The sequence below is a fragment of the Molossus molossus genome, unplaced genomic scaffold, assembly GCF_014108415.1.
Source record: "Molossus molossus isolate mMolMol1 unplaced genomic scaffold, mMolMol1.p scaffold_m16_p_24, whole genome shotgun sequence".
NCBI classification, from domain to species: Eukaryota; Metazoa; Chordata; class Mammalia; order Chiroptera; family Molossidae; genus Molossus; species Molossus molossus.
The window spans coordinates 5,075,613-5,096,027 of NW_023425360.1; the positions used below are offsets into that span (position 1 = coordinate 5,075,613).

General features: G+C 59.4%; 1 protein-coding gene across 1 annotated transcript in view; it reads left to right on the forward strand.

The window, feature by feature from the left end:
- Positions 1-20,415, forward strand: part of NTRK3 (neurotrophic receptor tyrosine kinase 3) — a 315,656-nt gene that overhangs the window by 243,393 nt on the left and 51,848 nt on the right. The window contains exon 14 of the mRNA XM_036278049.1: positions 18,545-18,675. Within this exon, the coding sequence (XP_036133942.1) occupies positions 18,545-18,675 (131 nt within the window). The remainder of the gene's footprint in view (positions 1-18,544; positions 18,676-20,415) is intronic.

Below are 20,415 nucleotides of genomic sequence, written 5' to 3' on the forward strand. Positions count from 1 at the left end.
CGACTCTGGTCGCTGCTTCAAGGAACGTGGCCACGCACCATGGAGCCACGTGACACTGTGATACGTATCTGTGTGTCCGGGCTTGCTGAGGTTCCGGGGTCCTGGTCACACCTGTGTCCGATGATAAGCGAGCACCCCCAGGGACATGCAGGTGGCAAGTGATGAGGGACCCCAGGTGAGCTTTGGTTAGACGGCGAAGGACTTGAGATTCACCCATGTTGAGTGAGGACTGAGAAAAAGCCGTTGTGATTTGGGCCTCAGGGCCACTGGGTGATCAGCGGGTCAGGGAGGAAGGAGGTTAAAGGGTCTAAGGGCTTGGGAACGAGTAGGGAGCGGAAGATCGGCAGATGGCCCTAGAGAAGGTAAACGGACCACCAGTGAGTCCGGAGAGGCAGAACAGGAGAGAAAGTTGCAGGGGAGGTAGGATCAAATAATGCTCCTCCTTAGGTCGGAGAAACCTTATTCTGGAGGTGAGATGTCAGTGGGAAGGACAGGGGTGACCACTAGATGGGACAATATCTAAAGATTTGATGGAAAAACTGGCCACGAAAGCTCGGGTGGACGGGTTCACCTCAGAAAGATGACCATCAGTTCATCTAAGACAAGGAACAGTACAACCGAGATAAGTAGAATTGAAGAGAAAGGGAATCAAGGGGATTTTTTTCTATAGCGAAGTAGGGAGCAAAGTCATCTGAGAGGGAGTCAGTAGATACTAGGGGAGCCTTTCTGTCCCCTTGGAAGGAGGTCCCAGGGCAGTCTTGTTTAGGAAGGGGCCCCAGGAACTGATGACCTTTTATTCATCAAGGAGGCAGACGCTACTTAATTCCACTGTGAGTCTTCCTTATCTCAGTTTCTCTGCATGTTTGACTTTGCTTACATGAAGCCAAGTCTGGGGTCTGCCCCTCGCTTGGCCTGGAGGGGTTCCCCCGGGCAAGTCCAGCAGGCAGCCTCTTTCGTCCTGCTTCCTGCCCTGCCGAGAGCTGAACTTGGTGGCCGTGGCCATGTGCCAGCCCACCGCAGCACACCCACCATGCACGCCAGAGATTAGGTACATCCCACACCTGCATGTCCCTTGCCATTCATTTCGAAGAGGTTCGCGGAGTCTACCTAATCGCAAAGAAGTTGACGAGGTGGCCCTGCGCGGTGTCATGAGTTAGTGCTGTGCTCAAGCCCTCGTCTGAGTGTAGGGCCTCGGGTTGAGGAGACATCAGGGTTTCGGGGGAGATGGAGAACCTGAGCTTCTGGTTTTCAGTAACTTCGACCTTCCTGTGTTTGCTGGTGGTTTCTCTGCTCAGATGCCTGTGGTCTTCGGCTCTGTGTTAGCTCAGAGCTGCGGTTGTCCTCCTGCCGGGCACTGCCCTGGTTTAATAACTGGCATGTGTGCCTTGGTTTCTGAATTCAGTCCTGCCGACGCTGCAGCCACCCCGGCCGGTGCTGGATGGCCTCACTCAGTGTTTTCCGAGTCACAGGAGCCGATATGGAATAATGATCACAAACCCGCAAAGGCAGACTCCGCCGCCCAGCTAACAGGTGCGGGGCGGCTGGGGCACAGCGGAGTTGGAGGCACAAAGAGCCAGCTCTCATGGCGCCGTCTTTCCACTGGGGAGCCTGGATGATGAACGGACAAAAAAGTCAGTAAGACAGTTACCTGGTGGCAGTGGCGCTATCCGTGAAAATTACAGCAGCGTCTCGTGGTAGAAATGAGCCTCTCAGCTGAGTGGTTGGAGAGCAAGCGCTCGGGGACAGGTAGTGGCTGCTGACAGGGCTTGAAGTGGCAGTGATCTTGGGAAGTGTGAGACGTGAAGGAAGGGCAGCCGGTGGACGGGGGCGCAGGGGAGCAGGGGCCGCCGAGGGGGTCCGAGGGTGGGCTGGACCGGATGCCGTACGCAGTGACAAGGCGAGTCCGGCTTTCGTTCCGGACTCACGTTTGAACCAGGGGAGAAACATCGAGTTTCCTGTTTGCTTTTTATGAGAGACGAGCCTGGCTGCTGACCGCGTTCCAGAGTCAGGGAGGAAGGAGGGGAGTGCGGGGTGGAGGGGCAACGGGAGCTCCGTCAGGAGACCGCGTGAGAGCGCATCATGGCTGGGATGACGATGGCCACAGCCGCGTGGGGAGAAGTGAGTCTCTTGCGGTGGGGACAGATTTGGGAAATGTTTGGAGGCTGCAGTCAACAGGGTTTGCCGATGGGCTTGGTGGCACCGCGTTCCCGCCATCAGGAGAACCAGTGGCTTTAGGGGCTTGTTCCAGAGTGAGTGTGAATGTCATTTATCACACGGTGCAGGGGAGGAGCCTGGGCAGGGGCAGGCGCCCCACGGGAAAGCCCAGTAGGCACCCAGGAAGAGGCGGCTGGCAGGGATTTGAACAATAAGGATGACTTCCCAGCCCAGGTGACGGCCGAGCATCCTTCCCGTGAAACTGTTGAAGCCTCCCCCCCATGCGTTCATGTCGCTTCGTCTGTCCAAAGGGGTCCAGAGGTGGAGGAGGCTGACGTTGTCTTGTTCTTCTTGTGAAAACCTGCCTGTCCCTGCTGTCACAGGGCGGGTGGGTTGACCAGCTGTCCCAGCGCCTGCACAGACCACTGCTCCTCAGAGCCCCCGGGGCCAGGGATTTCTGTGCGGTGTTTCATGCCAGCGCACCACGCACGTGTGGAGTTTGCGTGTAGGGGGTCGCTTTCGCCGTGGTTTCGATGTTACGTGGAATGGTTACGTGGTCATAACTCAAGGGACCAGATATTGAAGCTTAGACACTTTGTTGCTGGAAGTCCTGCAGCCAGCCCACCAGCAGGCCACCCCGTGCCACAGGCTCCTGTTTTCTCTCGCTCACCGCCTCCCAGGGAAATGGTCACTGCACTGCAGTGTCAGGCCGTTCAGTTCCTTCCTCACTCAGCCGAGCCCGTCTCCCCCTCACACAGACTCCGGGCCATCGGCGCGCCCCGGACTCCCGGCAGCGCGGGAGCTAGGAGGAGGTGTGCCTGTCTCCTCGGAGCCTCTGAGAGGCAAAGGCAGCAGGTCTGTGCCCCACGGGAAGTACGTCACCCCTCCTGACCTTTGTGTCAACCCGCCGGTAGCGTAGCTGCTGCCACTTACCTACCAGGAGCTCCTTCTGGACCAGCTGTCCTGGCTGCTTTCCCTCGGGGTCTCAGCTCATCTTACACCGAGACCTGGTGTGGGTACTCCTAGTAACCCATTGCACGGATGAGGACATTGAGGCTTGAAAAGTTATCACGGCTAATGACAGTAGAGCCTGGGCTTCAATCAAGCCCAACCTCTGTTTTTAAAAAATAAAAAAATAAATATATACATATATATTGATTTTATTGCTTTTATAGAGAGAGGGAAGGAGAGAGAGAGAAACATCAATGAGAGTGAACATCGATTGGCTGCCTCCTGCATGCCCCCCACTGGGGACCGCAAGCTCAGCCTCTTAATGACCCCCACACAAGGAAGATGCCACCACTGTAAATGCTCACTCTGTGGGACTGTGGTCATGATGATGGTGACAATGACGATGGTGACAGTGATGACAGCTGACTTTTTAAAACATTTTTTTAATTGACTTTTAGAGAGAGAGGAAGGGAGAGGGAGAGAGAGATAGAAACATCGATGAGAGAGAACATCGACTGGCCGCCTCCTGCCCGCTCCCCACTGGGGATCGGGCCCACAACCTAGGCATGCTGGCTGGGAATCGAACTGGCGACTTCTTGGTGCATGGGTCATGCCCAACCACTGAGCCACACCGGCCAGGCCTGACAACTGACATTTAATGATGCTTGCCTAATTTAGGAACTTTTCTATATTAACACATTTGTTCTCAAAACACATCTATGATCACATCTGTTATTTTTATAACTGTTTTTACACATAAAGAAATCGAGGACCAGAGACGTTAAGTAACTTTCCCATGGTCACAGAGCGAAGTGATGGGTGTAGGCGGGACTTGATCCTAGGTGGTCGATTCCGTAAGTCATGTCGGGTAAGGAGGCATGTGACACACAGCTCTGCCCCCGCGATGGATTTCTAGCCGGGCGTGGAGAATTGGGGGGGGGGGTCAGAGCAAGGCCGGCTCTCCTAGGAAGATGTCCTCTCGTAAAACCGAGTGGTGTCGTCTGTAAGGACCCAGAGTCACTTGCTGCATGGTGTCGAGCTTTCCATCGCTGCTATTGAGGATGACAGACTAGATCTTTTTCTTTGCACTGTTGTGTGGAAGTCATTTTTACATATCTCTCTACATTGATACATGACAAAATTGAAGCTGAGAGAGAGAGAGTTTTCCTTGACCCCTCAAGACCTAGTGAGATGTACCTTCCAGGTGCCCTAGGGGCCTTCCCCTTCCCCCACTGTGGGGTTGTCACATGGCACTGGACTTGCCCGGTGACTCCTCTGTCTTCACTCTAGACCACTGGAAGCCGGGAGAAGCTCTTGCTCCCCACTGTGCCCCCAGCACACAGCCAGTTCCTGACACACACTCACTGTAATTTCCATGTGCAGGGTGCGTCACAGCCCCCAGCAGGCAGCTGCATAGGCACCGCCCCCAGCAGGCAGCTGCATAGTCAGAGCCCCCAGCAGCCAGCTGCATAGTCACAGCCCCCAGCAGCCAGCTGCATAGTCACAGCCCCCAGCAGGCAGCTGCATAGGCACCGCCCCCAGCAGGCAGCTGCATAGGCACCCGCCCACAGCAGCTGCATAGGCACCGCCCCCAGCAGGCAGCTGCATAGTCACAGCCCCCAGCAGCCAGCTGCATAGTCACAGCCCCCAGCAGCCAGCTGCATAGGCACCGCCCCCAGCAGGCAGCTGCATAGGCACCGCCCCCAGCAGGCAGCTGCATAGGCACCGCCCCCAGCAGGCAGCTGCATAGGCACCGCCCCCCCCCAGGCAGCTGCATAGGCACCGCCCCCAGCAGCCAGCTGCATAGTCAGAGCCCCCAGCAGGCAGCTGCATAGGCACCGCCCCCAGCAGCCAGCTGCATAGTCACAGCCCCCAGCAGGCAGCTGCATAGGCACCGCCCCCAGCAGCCAGCTGCATAGGCACCGCCCCCAGCAGCCAGCTGCATAGTCACCACCCCCAGCAGGCAGCTGCATAGGCACCGCCCCCCCCAGGCAGCTGCATAGGCACCGCCCCCAGCAGCCAGCTGCATAGTCACAGCCCCCAGCAGGCAGCTGCATAATCAGAGCCCCCAGCAGGCAGCTGCATAGGCACCGCCCCCAGCAGCCAGCTGCATAGTCAGAGCCCCCAGCAGGCAGCTGCATAGTCAGAGCCCCCAGCAGGCAGCTGCATAGTCAGAGCCCCCAGCAGGCAGCTGCATAGGCACCGCCCCCAGCAGGCAGCTGCATAGGCACCGCCCCCAGCAGGCAGCTGCATAGTCACCGCCCCCAGCAGGCAGCTGCATAGGCACCGCCCCCAGCAGCCAGCTGCATAGGCACCGCCCCCAGCAGGCAGCTGGGAGAGTCCAGGTTGGCACCTCGCTCCCAGCACCATCAAAAGCAGAGTTTTTGTTGAGCTGGCCTTTTATCTGTGTAGGAGCATCACAATGCCAGGTGCCGGTGGACCAAGGCTGTACCTGCCAGGTCGTTTGGTCCTGTGTGGGTGCGTATTCTCCAGCTCTCTCTCAGCCAGGACCCAGACGCAGAGCCACTTACCTACCAGGGTTGCATTCAGCCTCTCCTGAGGCTCCATATGCCAACAAAAAGCCACACCAATACTTCCACCCCCCATGGGCTTGCCCAGCTCCCCTGTGCCTTGCCGTGCCCGAGACCTGATGAGCCCCTATAGTAGACAGCAGGTAACAGGAGCCTGTGTCCTGAGGCATAGAGTTCTCTGCACCCCAAGTGGCAGGCAGCGGCCGCCCTGGACAGACTGATTCCTACAGAGGGGCAGGCAGAGCGGGTGTGTCCTTAGAGGTGTGGCCTTTGAACGGATGCTGGTCTCTGGGTCCACAGGCTCCGAGGTGAGTGAGCGTTTGCAAGGCGGCCCCAGCCAAGCACTCTTGGGGAAGGTAGAAAGGAGGCTTAGTCTGAGTGCCCCCAGACGCCTGGCTCTACACTGAGATACCACCTGACCTCGTCCCATTTGCTTCCGGACGTCTGAGGTGGATCACACTCAGTAGAAGAAGTGTCATCTCGGCGAGGTGATGTCAGAAGCCCAGTGTCGCGGAGCTAGTCCGTAGCTGAGCTGGGTGTGTCTAACGCCAGCGCTGGGGCCTCTGCCCGCCACAGCACAGGACGTGCCTCCCCGCCCCCTGCAGGACCAGGGAACTGCAGTCTTGAGGTCCATGCGCCACCCCCCCCCCACACTCCTGGGAAATCTGTAGCCCAAGAATTGCACGTGACAAATGAAAGGACTCACAAAGAAGTCAGACCCCTTGAGATCACTGTGCCCGTCGGGAAACTCACGAATGCACTCATAGGTGGTTTCATTTATTAATCTGTTTATTTCTAGCAGCCACCAAACTAAAGCAGAACAGACAGCCAGGTGAGGAGCACCTGGTGCTGTTCGCACGCGTTAAATCACCGCACAGACCCTGCTCACCACGCCCTGTTCCGCGGGGGACTTTCCTCTGGGGGTGCTTTCTCCTTATTCCGATGAGACATTTATCAAGTGGTTTTGCCCTGTTGCAGATAACTCCCCCGCCCCATGACTGGTCGCCAATCCAAGTGTTTAATTCCTCCCTGGTTTTGTACCTGGGACTTCCTGAACCGTTCTGCCTAAGTCATGACCTGCAGTTACTGCAGAATCCCACGTCTGCTCCAGTGTCTCGCAGGGAGGGGACGTTATACGGGGTGACATCCACGTGTCATTGACACAAGGCACATTTGCAGGGGGGGCCCGCAGCCTGGTTCCTCAGACTCTGTACTTCTTGGGGTGAAAATGAGAAAACAGGGGCGTTCCCAGAGGAGGGACACAGGGAAAGGGCCAGTTCAGAGGGTAAAAGGGTGGCTGGGCCATGTCTTATGTCACAGAGTGCCTTTGGCTGCGACCCGTGGGACAGGGGGTGCTGTGCCCAAAGCCCGGCCTCAGAGAGCGGGCAGCCCAGCCCGGGGGCCCCGCATGAGCTCTGCACTGGGGCGGGGGTTGAGAAGCCCTTCACGGAGAGTCCGCAATGAGATCTATGTCAGAGAAAGAATGGGGGGAGAGAGGGGGAGAGAGACAGAAGCAGAGCAGCTGCAGAAGACAGGAAAGAGTAGCCCAGTGATGAAGGCCAATAACCCACGTGGAGAAGGGTAGGTGGGCCAGGGGTGAGGGAGAGAGGAGAGGGAGGCTGGGTGGCTTCTGGTGGAGGCGGCCACCGTAGCTAGAAGGTGTACAGATGTCCCCACACCATGCAACGGTCTCTTTTGAAAAATGAGGGGGGAGGCATCCCCAAGGCTGTAGAGATGGGAGCATGGCCCCGTGAGGGGCTCCCGAGTGTGTCTTCTGTGGACTCCTGTGGGGGTGCTCCATCTTGATGTCCTGGGGGCCATCGGGGGTGTTTGGCCCTGACAAGGAGGGCTGGTGACTGGTCACCCACGCAAGTCCAGTGATGTGCAGTGAGGTCTTCTCTCCTGTCCTGATTCTCCACCGACAGTCCAGATAGACCCTTGACCCCCAACTTCTGGGATCTTCTTAAGGGCTGTTTAAAAAAAAAATGTTGCCCTGGCCGGTTTGGCTCAGCGGTTAGAGCGTTGGCCCACTGACCGGAGAGTCCTGGGTTCGGTTCTTGCTAAGGGCACATACCTCGGTTGCAGTTTGTCCCCGGCCCCAGTTGGAGTCGTGTGGGTGGCAGCCACTCGATGTGTCTTGCTGATATCGATGTTTCTCTCTCTCTCTTCCTCCCTCTCTCCCTCCTGCTCTATCTGAAGATAAGTGCAAAAATGTCATCGGGTGAGGATTAAAAAAAAAAAAATGTTGCTGACAGTGTTTGAAGTGCTAACTTCTATGCGGCTCTGTTTCTTTTGGCGCCAGGAAGACTTGAAGGAGTGACCTTCTGATCTAAGGCACTGTAGAAGTGTGGGCTGATGACTTTCGTTACTTGGAACTTGGTGACCTTGAATAGACCTCGTCGGAGTCCCCCAGCCCGCAGAGGGTCAGGTGTGGGCACCCAGAATTCCACCAGTTCTGACTTTTTCTTTCTTTTGTAGAATATAGAGTAGGGGGAGGCTCAGGAGACGGGCCAGGGGACTACCGGCCAGCGTGTTGGACATCTGGTGTGGGGGAGGTCTGGAGGCCAGCTCAGAGGGTGTGCTGGGAAAACACCTGGCAGAGCGCGTGGGCTTCCATGGGGGGAGGGGCTGGGGGCTGGGATCTCGGAGGCTGCCGGCTGCGCCAAGCTCAGGCTGCCCACGCTTGGGGCCTGCATGGCCCGGACCCACAGGCTCGGGACTGTGACCTCGAACCCCACCCAGTACAGAGCTGAAGAGAGTGAGGACCAGAGCAGAGGCTTAGAGAGGGCGGCAAGGGGTGGGGGCCGGGCAGATGCCTCCGCTGCTGGAGTAGGAGCTGGAACATCGTCCTTGGAAGAGGCCCCTCTGCAGACTCCGTGGGCCCCCTACAGCCTCTGCTGGCTGCAGAGGCGGGCTGGGGGCCTCCGCCAGCGTGATGCAATCGGGGGCCACACTGAGGCCGGGCGAGGGAGCCCTGGCCTGGAGCAATGGGCGGGCACCCCGGAGAGGCCGCAAGCAGGTGTGCAGATGGGGTGAGGCCGCGTGGGTGCTGAGCTGGAGGAGAGGGGGCTGAGCTTGGAGAGGGCAGGTGAGGTGACCGTCACCCTTCCGCAGCTGGAGGAAGACAGGAAGCGGCACTGCCGGGGCCGGAGCAGCCCGAGAGGGTCTCCTTTGACCACTAGTTGTACCCCATGTCCTCTGAGATCCCAGTGAGTCCCCGTGAGCCCTGCACAGAGCAGAGGAAGGACGCGTCGTCCTTGAAGACGTCCTCAGGGTTAAGGACGCCACTCAGGAGCATTGCTTTCTACGTCCTGGTGGCCTGGGTGTCCTGCCTTCCCTGGCCTTCGGGCCACAGCTCACCTCTCCGGTGCCTGGCTGGCCTCTGGTCGGGCAGGGCTGACCGGAGCTGACCGGAGCAGGAAAGGACTCCCGGGTCCGAGACGGGTTGCACGGCCTCACGGGGCTACCCGTTCGGGTGCGTCGGGCCCAAACATCTTGGAGATCGTTGCCGGGGGAAGAAGGAGAGAGAACAGGCTTATTCAGACCATGAGACAGCAGCAGACATTTGCAGCTGGGGATGCAGGAGATTGCGGGCTGGGCCTGAGCCCCCCAAAACACAGACCCCACGCCTTGGTATATCCAACGTGTGTTACACAAAAATCCAGTGCTGCCGTTGCTGATGCCCCCCGCGCCACCGATGCAGCACAGCAGCTGTGAGCTGGTTTGCTCAGAGCTGTGGGGCGGGGGCAGCAAAGCAGAGTGGTCCTAGGACCCCTGGGTTTGCAGTAGGAATAGACGCCCCGAGGGGAGAGAGATCTTTTTAAAGAAAGTTGGGAGAACCTGGGGTCAGGGCTGATCCTGGGACAGGGGTTGATTCCTCCAGGTGGGGACCGAGGGTGGGCTCGTGACAGTGAATGGCCAGCCTGTCCGTCTGCTGAGCCTGTTTTATGCATTTCTGTAAGGGGCGTAGGGGGAGGGAGCCCAGGGAGGGGGGCTGGCCTGTCAGAGCCTCAAGTCTTGGGACGAAGAGTGAAGACAGGACCAAGGCTGAGCCAGCGTGCATTGAGTCCCTACCGCGCGCCTACGAGGTGCTGAGCACTTACCACTTCCCACCACCTCCTGCCTCATGTGCAGACACCCCAGCTCCTGCAACAGGTGCTTTTCCTAGTCTCCATTCATAGGCGAGGGAGCTGAGGCTCGGAGAGATTAAGCCATGGGGAGGACCCCTGAGGGCTGGCGCCGTGTGCAGGCGGGAGGAGGACCCGGCGCGCCCCTCTGGGAGCCTGTGCGGCCATCCGGACGCCCAGTGTGCCCAGTGTCACTGTACACAGGCCGGCGCATCGACTCCTGGCAGTTCAGTGAGACACACGTCTCCTACTCTCCCTCCTGAAAACATCCAGGCCTGAGCCTGGGTCAGCGATTGTCCGACGCTGCCTCCTAAGGTGTGTCCAGTGGGAGGTGACCCCGGTCCTGCATCGCTCAGAGCCACACTTCCGGCTGCCCTTGTTCCGATCCGGCCTCACCCACACGCAGCCCTTTCTTCTGTGTGTGTGTGTGTTTGCCGTGGTGTTGTCCCCGCCCAGGCCGGTCATTCCTCCTCCTCCTCCTGCCGAGGGCCTGTTTCTGCTGGAGCCACGGTAGCTGGCAGTCGCCGAGGCCAGTGGGTGACCGTGGGCCTGTGGTCAGCCCTCCTCTGGCCCACCCCGCGGTTCTCGTGGGCGTCTGCTTTCCGCCCTCGGGGCTTCTGTGTGCAACCGCGGCCCCGAGTCCCCAGTGGCTCCGTGGGGCCCTGCAGTCCGAGTCTTGGCCCAGGGCTCCCAAGCTGGAAGGAACAACCGCGGACATACTAAGCTCTGTGTTCGCTGGTGAGAAACCACGATGTCACCAGGGAGACCTGGGGGACCGAGACAGATGCCAGGGACGAGAGAGGCCGAGGCAGCATCCCGGCAGCCACGGGGGGAGAGGGCCTCGGGGGATGGAGATGCAGAGGGAGCCCCTCGTCTGGGCATTTGAGTGAGTTTGTCCTTGTTGAGCTGGAAGGAAACAGCTAGAAGGGGAGCAGGCAGCTCCTGCGGGCAGATCGCGGGCGGAGCCTGAGCTTCATCTTTCAGCACCTCACCCTGATCCCAGATGCTCTCCACAGGGTCTTTCTGCTGTTTCCTCTTGGCTCGGGGCGGTGGTGCTTAATGAGAGCCAGAGGGGTCCTCTCGCCATGCGGGGGGCCAGTGCGTCATGGAGACAAAGGGAGGGGTGTGTGATGTCAGGGCTGTGGTGTCAGGGAATGTCTGAGCTCATGGGGGCAGGGACTCTCCGAACTTTACAGCCTCTCTCCGAACTTGCGGCAGGGAACATGAGCTGGAGCTCACCCCAGAAGGGACGGTCCTCTGCTGCTCCCCTTTCTTCATGGCTTGGCTTCCGGCAGCAGCAGCAGCAGCAGGGTGTCTTACTCATGCAGTCGCCACGGTGAGGGTGCGCACGTCCCCCCGGAGTGGAGACCGAGGGCTGGCTGAGAGGATCAGACGCCAGCCGCGGGGACCCTTTGTTCAGAGGTCTGAGGGGCAGAGGCGGAAGGTCAGGATGTGCGTCTTGGCTGTCCTCGTTCAATGTGATCCTGATTGGGGGGCCAGGACATAGATAAGGCTGCTCTTTGGAGCTTCCTGGGTCCTTTCCCTTTCTCGACCATTATTCCCTTCCTTTGCCACCCCCTCAGCTTCCCTCCTCCTCCCTCTTCGGAGCTTCTCCGTGCTCGGGTCTCTAGGAGGGCTTCAGAGGGACTGCTGAGCCCTCCCTCCCTCCAGTATTCAGTGAGGACTTGCGTGTGCCCTGGGCCCTGGGCCAGGCCTAGCGCATAAACTCAGTAGCACGTGGACTTGGCCTTTGGCGTGAGCAGCCACCAGCCCCGTCCAGAGCCCTTTGCAAAGCCGTGCAGTTCTGAAAAAGGGGGGAGAGCCCCAGTCCCGGGAGAGGAGGCTTGGGGTGAGCCATGGGCTGGTCAGCAGACACATCAGGTTCTTAGACAGCCTGAGCCCATGTCACCCAGGACAGTGACTGTGGCTGAGAGCATGGTGTTCATTCCACCTAAGATTTTCCCCATGTCATTGTTACCCCCCCTCCATTTAGCTAGTTACTAGGGACAGATTTCAATTGATTTTTTGTTTGTTTGCTTTAAAGAGGAAGGGGGAGAGAGAGAGAGAGAGAGAGAGAGAAACATCCGCTTGTTGTTCCACTTAGTGTGCGTTCATTGGTCGCTCCTTGTGCGTGCCCTGACGGGAGTGTCAGGATGATGCTCCAACCAGCGGGGCTACCTGGCCAGGGCCTGGGGACAGATTTCAAATTCTAGACCCCCGAGCTCCGCCGAGCTCTCCTGTTGGCTCTCCAGCCTCTGAAACACCTCCTCTTAGAAGATCCCTGCCGTGCACCTGGGAGGTCCTCTTGTTTGCGTAGCTGTGGTCATCCAGCCAGTGCCGTCCCTGGGACGGTGTAGCCACGCCCCGCTGTCTGTCCAGGTGCAGAGGTGCCTGGGTGGGCTGCAGACCCCGGCCGAGGGTCTGTGGCTGTCCGGGGGCACACTGCCTGGCCACGCTCTTACACGGCACCAGCGGGGAACCAGTCCCGCGCGCCACGCACAGGCAGGAGGCGACGCGCCCCACGACAAGGCGCGGGGGCGGGAGAGGCTCCTACCGGGAGCAGAGCCAGGGTCCTGCCCCCTGCGCGGCCTCCTGCCCCCTCAGAGACTCAGGGCTGGCCCTCTGCCTTCCTCCTGCCACTTCAGAACCCACGGTTGGCGCTCAGAGAGCGTTGTTCGTTCCCACTTAAAGACATCCTATTTCACGTGTAATTAAATGCGTGGCGTTGAATTAATGTTTTCTTCCGAGCCTTTTTGGCAGCCTGAGACCCTGGGGTCTGGCTCGTGTAAGGACAGCACATGCTCCTGGAGACCCTCCGTGCCTCTCCATGTTCTCTGTCCACTGCCCTCTGCCAAGAGCCCGCCCCCCTTCATTCACACGGCCATCCCCAGGACTCAGCTTGCAGCGCCCGAGCCCGAGGCCGTCCGGACCCTCTGTTCTTCTGCGCGTGCTGGGGTCTCGAATGTTCATCCCTCGGTACCATCCCCGCCTCCAGAAAGCATCCTCTCTACTCTTGTTGAGCTCGGGGGTGACACGGTGGCAGGGGGGCTGTGGCGAAAGACGGCAGGGTGGCATGGTCTACTCATGCTAGACCCGAGCGTCCGGGGGCCCCCTCTAGCGTCCGGGTGACCTTGGACCAATTGCTTCCTCCCCTTGAACTTCAGCCTTCTTATCTGCAGCTCGTGGGGTAACACACGTTGTGTTTGGATGAGGAGGCCATTCAGGCTGGGAGCTTAGCGGAGCCCCACTCAGTGCCAGTCACTGTTATTGTTAAGAAGGGTGCCAGGGGGTGACGGTAAGGCAACACCGACAAGCACAGAGGGAGACAGAGTTGATGGGGACGCACCTGGGAGGTCTCAGCGATGAGGCTGGGGCCCGTGTAGAGACTGGGTCCACAGTGGGTCAGGGAAGAGGGTGAGGCAGGGTGGGGATCAGGCGAGAGAGCCCGGCCAGCCCTTAGAGGTGCTGGGGGGCCTGCGCCTGAGGCCCCCGGGCAACAGCCTTCAGGGAACGACCGTCTCCGTGTCCCCGCGTGCATGGTCTTAGGACAGTCGTCGGTCAGCTCCAAGGCTGACAGAGGGACGTGCCAGCTCTGGGGACTGGCCTCACTGCCTGGCGTCCTACAGGGTCAGACTCACCGATAGTTGTAGTCACCGATCCTGGGAAGTCCGGTTCTCCTCAACTGATCAATAGCTGTCTTTAGGAGGTGGTTGTCTCTGTCCTTGACATCTTTATTCCACTGTCTGACCAACGTCCTCCGCAACCTGTTTTGAATGCTGCAGGAGGTTGGGCATCGCGGTGGCCGGCTCGGACAGGCTGCGCATGACCCCACGTCAACGCCGGCTCCCCTCCGAGCAGCCCCAGGCCACTTCGTTTCCAGGGAACATCACCATCCTTCTCCAAGTTCTTTCCAGGCCACTGTTTGGTTCGCAGGCATGTTTACCTCTCCGTCCAAGTTAAAATGTTGCAGAAAGAAAGAAAACCTGCTTCTGTTACATGTCCATTAGGTCTCAGGTGTTTCCTGTTAGCTCTATTATCTAAAACATTTAACACTGTCCTCCTAACAGCTCTGCCAAGCAGATACTCATGTTGCCATTCTACAGATACGGAGCCAGAGCCCGAGGGAGGATAAGGTCAGGACAGCACAGACCTGTCTGTTTTCCCAAGTCCTCACCTCTCGGTCATTCCACCCTGTGTGGGCGAGGCCTCCTCATCCCTGGTCCGCAGGGCTGAGGGAGTGATGCCCATCATGCCTCCTTTTCCAGCAACTTAGAAGGGAGGCTGACAGTGGTCACCTGTGTCTCTGGCCATGTCTGTCTGTCCAGGGGGGCGACCTGTGCAGGTCGCAGAAGGTGCTACAGGAGACCACCTCTTCCTCCCAGGTGAACAGAGGCAGGGCGAGGGGATGACCGCAGGCTGCCCACTGACCTGTCAGGGCTCTGAGGTCTTCTGTGCAGAGGTGGCTGGTGGCATCTGGGTTAGTGACCAGGCCCCAGGTCAAACCTGCTGCAGGCCTGGAAGCCCTCCCAGAGGTGAACCCCACGCATACGCAGTCACCACTGGGGCCCCCGGTCGGACAGTCTGTGGAGCAGTAACAAATGCAGAGGTTCTCGTTCCTCTCTGCCTGGCGCACCAGTTGTCGGCGGCGACGAGGAGCCCTCGCCTGGCGTCCTCTGCTGGAGGGTTTGGGGCTCTCCTGACAAAGGAGTTAGGGACGAGCCAGGCCACACAGTGCCACAGACCCTTGTCATGTCCCACAGACGCCTCCCCGCTGTCTGCCCCCTTCCTCTCCAGCTGCCCCTCGTTACTGGAGATGTGGGGTCTGTCCTCCCCTGCCAGGGTCCCGGCGTCCGGGCTCTGTGACCCCGACTCTGCGGGGCCAGCCGGCCGGGCAGGAAGAGGAGATTGATGCCCTTCTCCTCCTCGGAGAACCCATCACTGCTGGGCCGGCGGGTCAGGCGGCTACAGCGGAGGCAGCTCTGAGCAGCACGGTGTGAGCTAAAAATAAGCACAGAGAGGCCCACATAGAGGCTTGGGCGTCAGAAACAGAGATGGCTCACTCCAGCCTTTCCGCCCACACCCTCCCCCACCCACACCCTCCCCCCCAGGCCTCCAGGAAGGGCCTTGGGAAGTCCCAGGTGAGCAGGTGAGAGAGCTGGGCAGGAGAAGAGGGGGGAGGGGAGGGAGGAGCTGCTGGGGACCACGTCACCTTGGTGGCCACAAAGCAGGGAAGACTCGGGCCCTGCAGTCTTGGGGAGCAGAAAGAACGGTCTCAGAGCCGTACGAGAAGGAAGGGTCCTTCCTTAGCTGTGTGTTAGCTCTGCCGACGTCGGACAGTTTCCCCTGCCTCCGTTTTGTCACCCGTGAAAGGGGTACACTAACATCTCTCTCATGCGAACGGAGCGTTGAGCAAATAGTAGCGACCGGGCGCAAATTAATTCCCTTTACCCAGCTTCTTCCTACCCAGGTTCAGGGAGAGCAGCTGCCCCAGGGGTGGTCTGGGTGTGGAGTCCTCTCGGTACATGGAGTTGTCCACAGGGGAGGGCTGGTGCCTTGTGTGTTTGGTCCATATCCAGTCTCTCTGCCTCCACCCCTGGTTACCTCCTGGAGCGTCCCAGCCCCGTGGCTGAAGGAGGCTCTCTCCTGGGAAGGATCTGTGATGGAACGGAATCTGTTTTCGTTTTCTGTTCCTCCTGCTGCCATGTCTCAGGTCTCAGCAGCCCTGGGTGGACCCAGCTCAGGTAATGCTCTCCGGACACCCCTCTCTGCAGACAACGAGAGAGCCCAGGCTGTTTTGTTCTGAGACGAGGGTTTCCCCATCTCTGAAAAAGATCCACCTGCAGATCCGGGGAGACACGTGGCTCTGTGGGAGGCTTCTCTTCAGCTTTCTCGGGGTGTGGTCACCGTCCCCTGCTCCCGCAGTCAGGGGCTTGTGGCTGCCGCCCGCCCCCAGCTCCTGGATCGCGGAGGGAGGTGGAGAAGCGGCCCCTGTGTGCTGCTCCCTCTTGACCCGTGAGCCTTTTTCGGGGACTGTGGTTCTTGCTGTGGAGGGAGGGAGAGGAGGTGGACAGCCCAAGACGTGACCCAGCTCTGCAGCGGATAAGCAACCCTGCCCCCACCCTGCCCCCGTTCTCATTCTCCACTCAGTGTGTCTGAGCGTGAGAAGCAGCGGGGGGACCTGTGAGATCCCCCAGCCTGGAACAGAACGGAGGGGTGCAGGGACATGTCTGCTGTTGCTTGGCCTTCCTGGACGCATGTCCAGAACGAAGAGGCAAGAGGCCTGATCTCTGTTCCTCGGATGAGCAGCGGAGCCTCTGAGAGGGTTTGACTCAGCCTGGGCCACACGGCGGGGTGCGGGGCGGGGGCCGGAGGGACATCCGGGGCCAAAGGCCTCCCCCGGTCTGGAATAGTTCTAGAACGGTGCGGACGTGGGACTTGCCGAGGCCAGGCTGTGAAGGTGCACATCTGGGGATGTCCCCAGCTGGCGAGCTCCGCGCCCACCGATGCTGTCCTGTTTCAGGGGTTCTCAAAGGGGGGTTCCTGGGTCATCCGTCTCTTCATTGCCTAGAAGTGTGTTAGAAAGGGACATTCTCAGGCCCCACTGGACCTACCGACTGAGAGTCTCTGCGCGAAGGGCCCCGTGACCTGTTTCCACAAGCCCTCTAGGTGATTCTGACGCTGCTGAAGTCTGGGGACCTCTGTCTGTTTCAGTGCCGAGGGGGGCTGGGGTTGGGGTGGGGCCTGGGGCCAGAGGGCAAGGGGTTTGGCTACTCGGGCATATCCTGGGGCCCTGGAGTCTGGTCCCATCTCAGCCACCGGCTGGGGACTCCCTTCTTGTAAAATAACGTCGACCGTCATGAAAACACCAAAACACACTTCAGAGGACTTAGAGATGCACAGACCTTCCCACACACTTGCTGATGCAGCAGGGAAGGAGAATTTGATTACACCCCCCCCCACACACACACACCCCCATTTTACAGAGGAGGAAACTGAGACTCAAGGTGTTTTGGGAGGGGCTCAAGCCCCAAGTGCACTGAGGGTCCAGGTGTCGAACCGAGTGCCCTGACTCCCCACCTTTACCCAGCCCTGCACATTCTGAGGCGTGGGCGGGGCCTTGTGACGTGGCCGTCACCAGCCCACCGGCACGGAGGACACTCAGCTTGCAGGGACCTGTGTGTCACCGGTAGTCACCGGGGAAGGAATATGCAGTGATGAGCTGATGGCCTCCCTGGAGAGGTCCCGATCCCCCCTCTTCCCTCAGTGGGAAAGATCTCGCCTCCGGCTGGGGAGTAGCATGGGAGGGCGGAAAGAAGGAGCCGATCTTCCATTCCCTTGGCGCAGACACGGGGCAGAGGCTGCAGCGGGGGGCAGCCGCCCGGGCGCCCGTGGCCGGCAGCAGCCGTGAGCCTGCAGGTCTGTCTCCGCAGGGCCTCCCACCTCTGCTCAGCCACCTGTCACCCGGCACCCGTGGGGCACCAGGCGCTCCGATCGAAACAAAAAGGTGGTAATAGTCCATCCTGAAAGAATCCCCACGCTGACCAAAACAGTAACCAAAGCCTTGCAGCCGCTCACCTGCGTCCCTGTCACATGTCCCCTGGACACTAACGGGAACTGCCTACCGCGGTCTTCTGTCCTCGGCTGTCACTTTTCGGCAGGGTCATTGGAGGCGACCCTCTTCCCTGTGCTCTTTCTATGTTAACACAGGTGTTCAGTGGGCTCCTACCTGTTGAGCAATTAATGAAAAGGTCGGCGGGTCATTTCTGGCCAGCTCCTTCCCTCACGAGCCCGCTTCTCTGTGGAATTTCTTCCGAGCAGCCTGTCCAGACAGACGAGAGGGCTGAGGTCACCTGCGTGCTCTCTGGGGCAGACAGACTATAATTAGGTTGCCAAATTAGGCAATGCGGTGGCAAGCCGCCTCCGTCCACAGACCCTGGTTCTGGGGTGATCTGTTTCTGGACTTGGCTTTCACGGTCCGGTGGGTTTCTCTCTGTCTCCGAGGAGAAGGATTTGTCAGGGAGAGCTTCCCCCAGATACTATTAGCTGCCACTTGGTGGTCTTTATCACAGTCCAAACTTTGTGTTAGGATGGTCATGGCCGTTATAACAAGAGCCGGCGTGTGACCGTGTGTGTGCGTACATGCGTGCGGGTGTGTCCGTGTGTGTGTGTGCGCGTGTGTGTGCGTGTGTGCATGTGTGCATGTCTGTCTTTAGTTTCTCCCAGGCACTGGGCCAAGCTCTTCATATGGATTATCTCAGTCTCCACAAGAATTCAGCCAGTGCGGTCTTGCTGTGAATCCCATTTCACAGCAGAGGAAATCGAGGCTCTGAGGTGAAATAAATATCCCGAGCCCCAAACACTGGCAAAGACGTGGAGCCAGAATTCAGACTCGATGCTTGAATACCCCAGAGACCCCACAGTTCACAGTGCAGTCTGTGGACCAAGGGCCCATGGACATGACCGGGGGATCTGTTAGGACTGCAGACTCCCAGGACCGCTGAGCCGAAATCTGCCCAAAACCCGGGGCGTTCCCGTGTAGCTAATGACTCCGGAATCCTGGGCGTGAGCTCGCGTGGACTGTGCCCACCGTGGTCTCAGGCCTCGGGGCCTGTCCGCGGCGGAGCTGAGATTGGACGGCAGGTTGGACTTTCAAACCCCAGCCAGAAGCCTGTTTTCAGGCCCAGGTTGGGGCGCTGCCTCTCTCACCCGGGACCGAGAGCAGAGCCCCCTGCTCGGACTCGCGAGGACGAGCCTGACCTGCTGCCCCCCCTCTGCCCCCAGATGTGCAGCACATTAAGAGGAGGGACATCGTGCTGAAGCGAGAACTGGGCGAGGGAGCCTTTGGGAAGGTCTTCCTGGCCGAGTGCTACAACCTCAGCCCGACCAAGGACAAGATGCTGGTGGCCGTGAAGGTAAGTGGTCCCGGGCACGCGGGCCCCAGGGCGGCGGGCGGGAGCGCGAGGGAGGCCCCTGCACCGGGAAGGCGCGTGCGCTGGCTGTACCAGTAGGGTCCTGCCCCTGCTCCCAGGCCAGGGAACCGTCCTCAGGACCAAAGCCAGGGCTGTCACACACGCACGGAGGGGCTGCGTCCCGGGCACAGCGAAGAACACGTTTTGCCTGTGGAAGGCCCTGGTTTTCACTGGAGACCCCAGGATCACCCCTGTCCCCGGCTGGCCCTCCCCCCGCCTCCCCTCCTCGGTGACCTTGCGGAGATGTTGTCTGTGCCCGAAAAGTCACCTGCCCGTTCCTCTGGGGGAGAGCTGGGCTGGGGCAGGCGAGGGGACACCCTGGGAGTCACTGTTCAAGGGCAGCGGGCAGCGGACATCACTGGGAGAGGGGGAGGGCACTAGGTACTGAGCAAAGGAGAAGGCGAGTGAGGGAGGAGACATTCTTAGGTACCATCAGGGGAGCCAGGCTCAGACCCCAAAGGCAGCTTGCCGGCTGTAACGGCCTCCTGGCAGCTGCTCGACGGGCCCATTGACCACGGGGCATGGCTGCTGGGCCAGCCGCAGCTGGAGCCCATGGCTTGGAACCGTAGCGAAGGGACGTGGCCCCCCCGCACTCCCTGCAGCAGCGCCCAGCGCCGCCTGCACGTCAGTGGTGGACAAATCTCTGAACATCATGGGCATACGCAAGGGTAACCTCACGGAGGCACCCACGGGTCTCGGGAGCCCGGTTCTGGAGCGGGGGTCGGCCCCTTAGGTGCAGAGAGCACGCTGTTCTGGGCGGGGGGCAGGAGACATACAGCCCATGGGGACTTGCTCGGACTGCAGAAGGGTCCCGTCCTGAGCACCGCGGGCTCTGAGCAGACCTCCCCCATGCTGGAAGTTCCGTGCGTCTGCACCGTGTGGATCTCTGTAACCACAGCCCGTGTCTGCACAGACCTGTCCGCAGAGGGGCCTCCTGGGTGCTGGCGGAGCTGCATGGGTCACAGGCACAGCCTGGGAACCGGACACCCGGCCTGCCGCTGGCTTAGCTGTGTGACCCTCGCGAGACCTCTCCTTATCTGTGTCATAGGAAATGGACTGTCTTTTCCTTAAAATTCCGGTGATTCAGTGACATAACATGTGTCAAATCGTTAGTACATTAGTACACTGCCTGGCATATAGTACATGCTCAAGAAAGAGTAGTTGCTATATATTTTTGTCATTATCACTCTTTTTTAAAAAAAATTTTCCCCCTTTTATTTTAGAAAGAGAGGAAGGGAGGAGAGAGAGATAGAAACATTGATGAGAGAGAACATCGACTGGCCGCCTCCTGCATGCCCCCCACTGGGGATCAGGCCCACAACCTGGGTATGTGCCCTGACCGGGCATCTAACCGGCGACCTCTTGGTGCAGGGGTCGACGCTCAACCACTGAGCCACACCGGCCGGGCTGTCTTCGTTATTCTTGATGTTGGTATTGTTGAATGTGCGAAGACGTGACAACACTGCGGAGCTTGCGTTAAGCATCTAGAATCAGGTCGCCGACCCTAAGACAGATCAGAAATACCTTATGCCGTGAGGGCCACGTGCTGTTTGTTACGGCTCCTCAACTCTGCCCCTGTAGTGGGCAAGCTGGCTGCGTACACCAAGGCTGATGGCTGTTTTCCGGGGATTCTTGTTTTTACTGAACTGAGCATTGTCTGCCAACCTCTGCTCTAGAGATAAA